General features: G+C 43.2%; 1 protein-coding gene across 1 annotated transcript in view; it reads right to left on the bottom strand.

The window, feature by feature from the left end:
• Positions 1 to 12,343, bottom strand: part of PMS2 (PMS1 homolog 2, mismatch repair system component) — a 47,215-nt gene that overhangs the window by 17,149 nt on the left and 17,723 nt on the right. Inside the window, exon 11 of the mRNA XM_049902820.1 lies at positions 10,999 to 11,884. Coding sequence (XP_049758777.1) covers positions 10,999 to 11,884 — 886 coding nt within the window. The remainder of the gene's footprint in view (positions 1 to 10,998; positions 11,885 to 12,343) is intronic.

The following is a 12,343-nucleotide window of genomic DNA, read 5'->3' as shown; positions in this document are numbered from 1 at the left end:
AAGAACACCAAGGACACGAGGTAATTATGAGCCCAAGAGACAGAAAGGGCCACGTAAACCAGAGACTATATCAGCCTGAGACCAGAACTGGATGGTGCCCGGCTACAACCAATGACTGCCCTGACAGGGAACACAACAGAGAACCCCTGAGGGAGCAGGAGAGCAGTGGGATGCAGACCCCAAATTCTCGTAAAAAGACCAGACTTAATGGTCTGAGACTAGAAGGACCCCAGAGGTCATGGTCCCCAGACCTTCTGTTAGCCCAAGACAGGAACCATTCCCAAAGCCAGCTCTTCAGACAGGTATTGTACTGGACAATGATGCTGGTGAAGAATGAGCTTCTTGGATCAAGTAGACACATGGGACTATGTTGGCAGCTCCTATCTGGAGGGTGGATGAGACAGCAGTGGGGATCAGAAGCTGGCGGAATGGACACAAAAAGAGGGTGTGGAGGGAAGGAGTGTGCTGTCTCATTAGGGAGAGAGCAATTAGGAGCATAAAGCAAGGTGTATATAAATTTTTGTATGAGAGACTGACTTGATTTGTAAACTTTCACTCAAAGCACAATAAAAATTAAAAAAAAAAAAAAAAGACTTTTCCTAAAGAGTAAAAAGAGAACCCACAGACTGGGAAAAAAATTTTGACTCTGATACATACATTCTAAAATTTACAGAAAATTCTAACAACTGAACAACAAAAAGACAAACCCAATTAAAAAATGGCAAAGGACAGGAAAAGACAGTTCACCAAAGACGACATCCAGGCAGCCAACAAATACATGAAGAGATGCTCACGGTCATTAGCCATTACAGAGACACAAATCGAAACTACGAGATACCACCTCACACCAGTAATGACGGCACGGATCAAAAAACAGAAAACGACAAATGCTGGTGAGGCTGTGGGGAGTTTGGAATTCTAACACACTGCTGGTGGGAATGTGAAATGGTACAACTATGCAAAACATAGAGTTTTCCTTGGAAACTCTATGGGGCAGTTCTACTCTGTCCTATAGGGTAGGACAGAATCGACTCAACAGCACTGGGTTGGGTTATGCAAAACAATATGGCGCTTCCTGAAAAAGCTAGAAAGAGAAATACCACATAATCCAGCAATCCCACTCCTGGGTATGTATCCTAAAGAAATAAGAGCCATGACACGAATAGACATAGGTACACTCATGTTCACTGCAGCACTATTTACAGTAGCAAAAAGATGGAAACGGCCTAAGTGCCCATCAACAGATGAATGGATAAACAAACTATGGTACATACACACAATGGAATACTACTCAACGTTAAAGAATAATGCCGAATCCGTGAAACAGCTCACAATATGCATGAATCTGGAGGGCATCATGTTGAGTAAAATAAATCAATTACAAAACAGCAATTATTGCACGAGACCACTTATAAAAGTCAAGAAAAAATTTTCACACAGACAGATACATTCTTTGATGGTCACCAGGGATGGGAGGGATGGGAAGGAAAAACTAACTACACAGTAGACATGTACTAACTTTGGTGAAGGGAGAGATAATACAAAACATGGGGGATGTCAGCACAACATAATCAAGGTAAAGGAAGACAAGGAAAGGTACACAAGAGTAAAAGGCAACAATGGTAAAAATTAAGACATATACAATCCTGTGAAAATAGTAATAACAATAATGTACAAGTAGAAACACAGGTAGATATGTAAGCTGAACAGAGGCAGGAGAGCATATGTAAGTACACCCATGTACATATATACGTGTACATGCTCCAAATATACTCATGTATGCAAGAGTGCACACAGGGGACACAGTCATGAAAATTTCTTAGCCATAACCATACACCTCCTGGGACTGAGATACTAGGCTTAAGTGACAGGGACCATAATCTTGGAGGACATCTAGGTCAATTGGTCTATCACAATCCATATAGACAATGCTCTACATCCTACCTTGGTGAGTAGCAACTAGTGTCTTAAAAGCTTGCAAGCAGCCATCTAAGATACAATAATCGGTCTCTCCCTGTACGGAGCAAGGAAGAGTGAGAAAACCAAAGACTGAAGGAAACAATTGGTCCAAAGGACTAATGGACCACATGAACCACAGTCTCCACTAGCCTGAGATCAGAAGAACTAAATGGTGCCTGGCTACAACTACCAACTGCTCTGATCGGGATCACAATAGAAGGTCATGAACACACACACAAAAAAACCAGACCTGTCGGAATTTGCCATCAAGTTGATTCCGACTCATAGCGATCCTACAGGACAGAGTAGAACTGCCCCATAAAGCTTCCAAGGAGCGCCTGGTGGATTTGAACTGCCGACCTTTTGGTTAGCAGCCGTAGCACTTAACCACTATACCACCAGGGTTTCCAATGAGTAGTGGCCAAGTGAGAATGGGAAAGACACCTCCTTGACACCTACTTCCAAGATTGGCATTCCTTGATGTGTAGCACGCTCCTCTGAGGGATTCGCTTTCCTCAGTCTCTCTTGAAGAATAGATGACTAGGATGGGCAAAATCAAAGGAAGCCTAGACTCGCACATAGTAGGAGAGAAACACAGAATAAAACTTAAACTCATAAGACCAGACTTACTGTTCTGATAAAGACTGGTGGAACCCCCAGGGCTACGGTCCCTAGACACCCTTCAAAAGACACCCTTCAAACTTGGAACTGAAATCACTCCTGGAGATCACAATATAGCCATAAAATAGACAGGTCTATAAAATGAGCAGTAATTCCAGTAAGGAATGTATACTTCAGAGCAATCAACAGCATGAGACCTAAAGGGCAGCATTTGCCCAAAAGCGAAGTTCAGAAGGATGGTAGGAACAGGAAAGCTGAGCAAATGAACACAGGGAACCCAGAGAAGAAGGGGGGAGAGTGCTGACACATTCAGGGGTTTGCAACCAATGTCATGAAACAAGCTGTGTATAAATTATTGAATGGGAAACCAACCTGCCCTGTAAACTTCCACTTAAACAACAATAAAATGTTTTTTTTTTAAAAAAAGAACTTAACGCTCAACAATTACTTTAAAACGAAGATGAAAATGTAAGGGAGCAAGGAAACTAGATTAATGGAAGGAGGACAACCAGAAAGGAAATGCTGAGAATGGTCATGAATTGTGAATAATGTAACCAATTTCACTGAACAATTTGCATAGAAATTGTTGAATGGGAATTTCAACTGCTGTGTAAAACTTCACTGAAGACACAATATTATTAAAAAATCAAACAAAAAAAATCATATTCTTCGTACCACTCTGCCTTTGTCACTTACCGCATCTCAGACATTTTCCAGACCCATACATATAGATCTGTGTCATTCTTTTTAATTGCCATATAGGAACTCATCGTACCACAATCTGTTTGACCATTTCTCTACTGGAGGACATTTCAGTTGTTTCCAATTTCAATAATACACACAAAGCTGCAACAGACATCCCTATATATGAATCTGCTCACTCGTGTGAGTAGTTCTATAAGCTAATCCCTAGAAATGGAATTAGATATGTACGTTTTTTACTCTGATAGAAAATCTGTAAAAGCGTACACTCCCACCAATGGTATAAAAGAGTACCTGTTTGCCAAAATTGGACATCAGTCCTTCTAGTATCTGCCAGCCCCAGCACAGATCCTGGGCAATGAGACAGAAGGACCCACCCCCTGGGTGCTCCGGTGGGTGGCTTCAAAGCGCCATTAAACACGATACAAGGCAGAGTCCAGACACCAGACATCGTCCTTAATCTTCACATGAGAAACAGAGGTTGTAATTCTGCAACCACGTAACTAAATTCTGTGAAGACTGATCTCCATCAATATCAGCCCTGTGGCTACAAGAAATCCGTCGTTTAAAGCTGTCATGGAAGCTGGTTCTCAGACAGGGACCTGAGCTACCACTTTGTTTCTGTAAGTGCTCCAGGGTGCGCAGGGCGCGCCATTCCACGCCACAGTTTCCTGATTGCCATCGTTTCTGCTCATGTACGGCAGCCACTTGGGCTCCCAAGGCAGGCACCTGTTTCAGCTAACACGTCATTGCAATCATCGCAGGTGACAGTGTGATTAATCGTGCTGCCTCTGCCCACCGTGGATTACTAGTGTCCTATGAAGGAGTCCTGGTGGCGCAATTGTTAAGTCCTCAGCTGCTAACCAAAGGGTTGGTGGTTTGAACCCACCCGGCAGCACTCTGCTGGAGAAAAGACCTAGTGATCTGCTCCTATAAAGACTAAAAAACCAGAAAATCCTATGGGGCAATTCTATTCTGTTATACTGGGTCGCTATGAGTCAGAATCAATCTGACGGCATCTAACAATATTTTCTATTAGCATTGAGCTCAACATTGAGTTCAAGCCCAAGGTCATGACCAATCCCCAAATCCTATCATTAAGGATCTGTCTCCTGGGACCATTCCTGGGACCAATTCTGTATCAGTCTGAATTCAACCAGGGAAAAAAAACACACTAGTAATTTGAACAGGGAAAATTTAACAAACTATTATAAACTAGTAAAAGGGGTGAACTACTAAGCTAAGAAATATAAGAGTAGCAAATGCAGAACTAGCTACTACCTCTAGGGCTGAGGGAGAGTACCCAAAGAGGGAACTCTCGGGGGAGGCCCCCCATCCACCAAGGCCCAGGTTCAGGCCTGTGGGTGCTGTAGCCCGCTGGGTGGCAGGGAAGTTGGCTGGTGTGCCAGAGAGCAATACTGGTAGCAAGTGACGGTACACTCGGCTGGCAGCTGTACTGCAGGAGGGAAGGAAAAAGAGAAGCAAGGAGAGGAGCCCCTTGTCCTTCTCCTGCTATGCCTTGCAGTGTCCTTCTGGCGCCTTCTACTGACAATGTCTGACACTGCACCAGGAAGGCAAAGCCGGGTGGATTTGGAGCTGAGAGGCACTACACTGGTGGTGGTGTTGATGGGTGCTATCGAGTCGATTCTGACTCATAGTAGATCTGCCCCACGAGGTTTCCTAGGCTGTAATCTTTATGGGAACAGACTACCAGGTCTTTCTTCTGCAGAGTTGTTGGGTAGGTTCGAACCTCCAACGTTCTGGTTAGCAGCTGAGTGCTTAACTGTTGTGCCACCAGGGCTCCTTGCACACTGGTAACTGGCACAAATACCAGCTCCCTGGTGCTGACTCCCCGCTCTCAGGACCTGTCCAAATGTGCTCTGGTTACCAGGTAGAGTCCTCAGGGGAAGAGCCTGTGCTGCCTAAAGACCCAGGGTTTCAGGGTTTTGGCAGGTAAATCTCCCCTTGTAAACTCAACACCAGGCACCTGGCTTAAACAAATGACAAAGCAGCAGCAAAACATGAGAACCTGATATATTTAGTTGTATAGTCCCCAGATTACGAACAAGTTCAGTTCCTAAATCTGTCTTGAAGCTGAATTTGTACGTAAGTCGCAACAGTTAGGTACGGTTTGTATCTAATGTCAATTAGTCAAATGTTTGTCTTAGTATATAATCTACCTTTCTATGCATTAAAATACATTAAAGAAACATTTCCAGAAACACTAAAACATCTTTAACATAATAACACAGTAATAATAACAATGTTTTGATGTGTGTTGCAAAGTAGTGCCTATTTGTTATTATGAACCATTGTATGTACCTCGAATTTTTAACATGACAGGCTTCACAGGTTGGTTCATAACTACAGGGTGTATTAAGTCAGACGTTTGTAACTCAGTGACTGCTTGGGATGTGAAATATGGATGTTTTAAAAAGCAAGAGCAGATAAACCCTACTTCAGTATCTCCAATTACTGCCTGATCCTTAACTCCAAATATGTTTCTCAGGTAAAAGTAAACCATACTCTTCCTCATCAGAATAAAAGTTGAGGCTGCCCAGCAGCTGCGGATCTGGGTTTCTCAAAGTAACCACCTGGTGCTGCTGTACTTGTCAAAATGCAGATTCCTGCCCCGGTCCCCGCCTCCCCCGCATCTACCAAATCACAATCTCAGGAGGCTGGCCACTGGCTCTGCATTTTTTTTTTTTAATTGTGGTAAAATATACACAACATAAAATTTGCCATTTTAACCATTTTCAAATGTACAACCCAGTGGCGTTAAATGACAACAGCGTGCAACCATCACCACTATTTGTCCCATCACCCCAAAGAGAAACTCTGTACTCCTTAAGCAATAACTCTCCACTCCTTCCTCCCCCTGGCTCCTAGTAACCACAAATCTATCTTCAGTCTCTATGCATTTGCCTATTCTAGATATTTCCTATAGATGGAATCATACATGTTCTTTTGTGACCAGCTTATCTCATTCAGCGTGTTTTTGAGGTTCATCCACGCTGCAGCATATATCAGAACTTCATTCCTCTTTATGGCCGAATAGCATCCCATTGTATGGATATGCCACACTTTATCTATTCATCTGCTGATGGACACTTGGGTGGTATCTGCTTTTTGGTGACTGTGAATAGTCTGCAAGGAAAATTTGTGTACAAGGGTCTGCATTAACAGACTTCCTAAGTGATTCTTCCGTGTACCAAAATTTTAAGAACCCCAACAGTAGGTGACCAATAAATGCTTGTTGAATTAATTAAAATCTCTATTAAAAGAAATTCACAGTTAATTTCACCTACTGAGGGGGCTAAAAGAATCCAAAGATAAAAAGATAGCTTGGGGTTAATTTGGGATACCTTATCGTATCTTTCCCATGAATAAGCAAGCCTTAATATTGGGGCTACTTGGCATGATTGAAATATTTAATCCCAGACCTAAATGGAAATTTTACTTTAAATTAAGCTGCAACTAGGTTTGAAGGCTGGCTCTGCCTTCTACAAAAGACAAGTTGGCTTCCTATGAAAGTTTTAACTGCTTGTAACACAAAGAGTAGTAGAGACGTGGGCCTTACTTCACGTCAATCATCTTGCAATCTCATTGCTCTCAGGCAATTCACCCTGGGAACGCTTGGGCCCTAACTCACTCCCTCCTAGCCAGATGGCAATGTTTACATTTCAAAAACTTTCAAGTTAGAGCTGATTTAATCTCCTTCCTAACCAGTCAACTTTCACATTTCAAGGACTAGAGGTGAGCTGGCTAGTGTATAGTCACTAAACCCCCCACAACAGGAATGTTTACAGGGCTTGCTTCCGAAATACTGTTCAGTCAATTTGTATTGGGAAAAAGATTGATATTAGGCTAGAAACTGACGTTAGGAAAGTTTGTAGTTTGACAACCCTTTGTAAATTTTTCCTTCCTTCCCCTGCACCCCCTTGATGTAAGCCCATTTTGCCTTTGTTTGCTCTGCCCAATAAATACCTCACCGCCCTCCCTGCAAGCCAGCAACACACACTACCCCTTGTTTGAGTGCCCATGTGATTCTCCATTTCGCAAAACAATCTTGTTTTTCCTTCAATAAAATTCTTTGTTATAATTCTAGCAGAGAGTCAGTCTAGTGTTTTCACTAGGACACCCTATTAATCACTTCCTTTGTGTAACTGTGTGTGAAGGAATCGGGATCACTAAATCCCTCAGGGTTCACAGTCCCTATATCACATCCCAAAATATCACTTCCACTAGTTACAGACTATTTAAAGGAAGAAGTTCCTGAAAACCTTTGGCACTATGAACATCAAAGGAAGAAGAAAATTTAATACTTGCATGGGTAGGAGGGAAGGGAAAAGGGGGACTCGCTGTCTGGGGGTCACTGAGCTTCTCTTAAGGATGACGAGAAAATGTGGAAACAGGTAAGGGTGATGGTTGAACAACAAAATGAGCACAATGTCACTGAACTGGACACGGGGATAATACTGCAAAGGCAAACCATTTGTTACACGATATATTCACAACAAAAAAAAAGTAATACTTGTTTGAGAACTTATAATCTTAATTAGGCAAAACTTGTGTGGTACAGACTAAAAGTTCCATAGGAACGCAACGTAATTACTGAGTTGTACACGACACAGCACATCTCAGTAACAGATGAAAGAAAACACACACAAAAAGTTTAAGAAGATAAAAGTTAAATATTTTAAGAGAATTCAGCACATTTTAAAAAAACACAATATTGCATACTATTATCAAAAAAAGTGGTAGCAGCATCATGAACCCAATTACTGCATTTTTACACAAGTAACGAAAGTCTTCTACGTTTGTTTGCCAAGCAAGCAGCCCCCCGTGAGGTATTTTCGTAAGTGTACTATGCTAATTTTTTTTACATCAAGGTGTAAAAAAAAAATTGGCATAGCAGAAAACAAAAAAACCAAACCCAGTGCCGTCGAGTGGATTCCAACTCATAGCCAACCCTGGTGGCGTAGTGGTTAAGTGCTACGGCTGCTAACCAAGAGGTCGGCAGTTCGAATCTGCCAGGCACTTCTTGTAAATGCTATTGGGCCGTTCTACTCTGTCCCATAGGGTTGCTATGAGTCGGAATCAACTGGACGGCAGTGGGTTTTTGGCATAGCAGAGCTGATGAAAATACCTCTGGGTCGGGGTATGGTTGGTGTCATGGTCTGAATTAAGTCCCTCAAAAATATGTATATCAATTTAGCTAGGCTGTGACTCCCAGTATTGTGTGATTGTCCACCATTTTTCATCTGATGTGTTTTTCCTGTGTGTTATAAATCCCACCTCTATGATGTTAATGAAGTGGGATAGGCAGCAGTTGTTTTAATGAGGCAAGACTCAAACTCCAAGATTGGATTCTGTCTTGAGCCAATCTCTTTTGAGATATAAAAGAGAGAAGCAAGGAGAGACAGAGGGACTTCATACCACCAAGAAAGCCACACTGGGAGCAGAGTGTGTCCTTTGGAACCAGGGTCCCTGCGCGGAGAAGCTCCTAGTCCAGGGGAAGATTGATGACAAAGACCTTCCTCCAGAGCCGACCCCCAAGACAGAAAGCCTTCCCCTGGAGCTGACACCCTGCATTTGGACTTGTAGCCTACTAGACTGTGAGAAAATAAATTTCACTTTGTTAAAGCCCTCCACTTGTGGTGCTTCTGTTATAGCAGCACTAGATGACTAAGACAGTCAGCAAACAAATGTAGAAGGCACATGCTGTTTGTGTAAAAACACAGCAATGTCACTGAATTGTACACTTAAAAATGGCTACAATGGAAAATTTTATGTTACATATATTTCCCTACAGGAGCCCTGGTGGCACAGTGGTTAAGCACTGAGCTGCTAACCTAAAGGTTGGCAGTTCAAACCCACCAGCCACTCCACAGGAGAAAGACCCGGTGATCTGTTCTTGTAAAGATTACAGCCTAGGAAACCCTATGGGACAGTTCTGCTCTGTTCTACAGGGTCAGACTCTATGAGTTGGAATCTACTCAACAGCACACAACAACAATAATATTTTACTACAGTAAAATTATAAAAATTAAAAAGAATCACAGCTCTGGGCTTCCTGGCAGCCAAGTTAAAAAAAGAAATGTTATGGGTACTGAGTCCTCATTGACTGTTAATGGAAACAGTCTTGAAGACCTGTCCCAGCCTCCTTTCAGCACATATATTCTCCAGACACTGGCTGAGGGAGTACTCTTTTCTAAAAGAATATGAAAGGGGAAAAAAAAAAGTGCTAGCAATTAGTGTTTTTTTAATTATCTGTATTATCGATATCTTTAAGCTGACTCTCTTTTATACTTAGCCTATTGTAGACAATATTCTTAAAATCACAGGTTTGACAATGTGCTATATGTAATTTTTCCTAATACTAAAATGGAAAATAAGCAACAATGCATTCCCAATCTGCTACGAGTTCAAAGCAGGGAGAAATCACTGTGAGATGAAAACTCTTCAGGAAGAGGGATGAAACTGGGGTCAAGAAGGCATTGATTAACATTTGGACTAATGGACAGGAAATGGCAAGAAAATTCCAGGAAAAATTCTTCAAAGTTTTCAAGCAGCAGAATAGCATGGTAAAAGGGCTACTTAAAGGAAATTAATTTTACAGACAAGTGCCTGGGTGGTGCAAATGATTAAGCACTTGGATGCTAACTGAAAGGTTGGAAGTTTGAGTCCACTCAGAGGTGCCTCAGAAGAAAGGCCTGGCAATTTACTTCCCAAAAACCTGCCATTGAAAATCCAACGGTACGCAGTTCTACTCTGACATACGTGGGGTCACCGTGAACGGTACGCAGTTCTACCCTGACATACGTGGGGTCACCGTGAACGGTACGCAGTTCTACCCTGACATACGTGGGGTCACCGTGAACGGTACGCAGTTCTACCCTGACATACGTGGGGTCACCGTGAACGGTACGCAGTTCTACCCTGACATACGTGGGGTCACCGTGAACGGTACGCAGTTCTACCCTGACATACGTGGGGTCACCGTGAACGGTACGCAGTTCTACCCTGACATACGTGGGGTCACCGTGAGTGGTACGCAGTTCTACCCTGACATACGTGGGGTCACCGTGAGTGGTATGCAGTTCTACCCTGACATACGTGGGGTCACCGTGAGTGGTATGCAGTTCTACCCTGACATACGTGGGGTCACCGTGAGTGGTACGCAGTTCTACCCTGACATATGTGGGGTCACCGTGAGTGGTACGCAGTTCTACTCTGACATACGTGGGGTCACTGTGAGTTGCAATCAACACAACAGCAAACAGTTTTTTAATTTGATGGATGTGAGAGACAATGAAAAGATGTTGATGAATGCAAAAATCATTGCCAACGATGTACTGGTAAGGCTAATGACCAATCTGTGGGGTCAAAATTGACTCCAAAATTAGAATCTGATAGAGGGTTCTATGAGAAGGAAGAGAGGGAGAGGACTGGTGAGTCTGTTTTGGGATGTGTCAAGTTTGAGGTACAGGGAAGGGCCCCAGAGGACTGTCTTGTCAGGCAGAGGGAGCTGATGCCACATCAGGGCCACACACAAGCACACAGCCAGAAGTAGAGACACCCTTCAGGGCACAGCAAGAATGTCGAGAGCGAAAGACACCAAGAGCAGCAAAACCTGAGTCTTGAGGAACAGTTTTCGGTTCAATCAAAGCAGGTAACTAAAAGAAGCAAAGTACTCTTAAGAAAAAACTTTACCTTATCTCTTTTCTTAGCTCATCTTCTGCTGCTTGATTTTCTCCAGGGCAGATCTTTGCCCTAAATCGCCTGTAATTCTGTTTGTCTTCTCTTTGCTGTCCTTGCTGATGTAACTGCTTTATTCGCTTAGCTAAAGAGGTCATGGAGAAGTCAAGAGGCACAATTTTCTTATTAATCTTAATGGCTACATCAACCAGAGATACTGAACTGTTTTCAGGATTAATCGACTTTTGAGGAATGTCAGAATTTGAAGAAATTTCTTCTTTTTTAAAACGCTTTATGTCTGAGGATGAGATGCTAGTAGGCTGAGGCAAAAGCCTACATTTATACCCAGTATCTTCCTGGTCTGTGTGGCATTCCACATCTGAAAAAGGACGGTCCATTTCAGGTGATCTCTCACATGATTTTACCTTTTCTTGCGAAACTCCGTCTTCAGGGGAGCTGGTTGCCTGGTCACTACTGAAGTGGCTGCCCATCTCTGGGGTACTGTCCTCCACCTCTGAACCCGCTGAGGTGCTGCTGTGCCCCGAGTCCTTCTCCATCTCCACCGTGTCCCTGTGGTTGCAGGGGCCCTCGCCTGGATGCACACCCTCGTCCTGAGGGCTACACACGCCCCTGCCAGAGACAGGCTTCTGGGAGTGCAGCGTGTCTGACGTGCTAGAAAATGGTACTCTTGTTTTTGGCCCAGGAGCTCCCCGTTTCGGCTCAGGAGTTCTCAGGCCCTGAGGCTGGGACTCTGCTGTGTGATGAAGAGAAAAGGCCTCCCTCAGTCTGGAAATAGTCACTGCCCGTTTTTCTTCTCCTTGAGTCCGGAACAAAGCAGGGCTCTCCTGTTTTTCTGGCAAAGGCTTTTCCATCTCCACCGCGTGCGTTTTCACGACTTTCCCTGAGTAGATATAAGTGAAGAAGAGGATAAGGTACTGGACTGAAATGGAATAAAGAGCACCGGTAAAGGTAGCTGCCTAGGTAAATGTCTAAGAGATGCAACAGTTAAACACTTGGCTGCTAACCAAAAGGATGGCAGTTCAGACCCACCCAGGGCTTTTTGGGAGAAATGCCCTGGCAATCTGCTACCATGAAGGCTACAGCTTAACGGTGCTTCCTCAAAAAGTTAGAAACAGAAATACCTTATGATCCACCAATCCCATTCCTAGCTATATATTCAAGAGTTTTAAGAGCAGTGACACCAATAAACATAGGCACACCCATGTTCATTGCAGCATTATTGACAACAGCAAAAAGATGGAAGCAACCTAAGTGCCCATCAATGGATGAATGGATAAACAAAATGTGGTATATGCATACAACGGAATACTACACAACAATAAAGAATAATGAAGAGTCT

The sequence above is a fragment of the Elephas maximus genome, chromosome 12 (genome assembly GCF_024166365.1).
Source record: "Elephas maximus indicus isolate mEleMax1 chromosome 12, mEleMax1 primary haplotype, whole genome shotgun sequence".
Taxonomy (NCBI): Eukaryota; Metazoa; Chordata; class Mammalia; order Proboscidea; family Elephantidae; genus Elephas; species Elephas maximus.
Note: the sequence above shows the minus strand (reverse complement) of the source record. Positions and strands in the feature narration are given on the sequence as shown.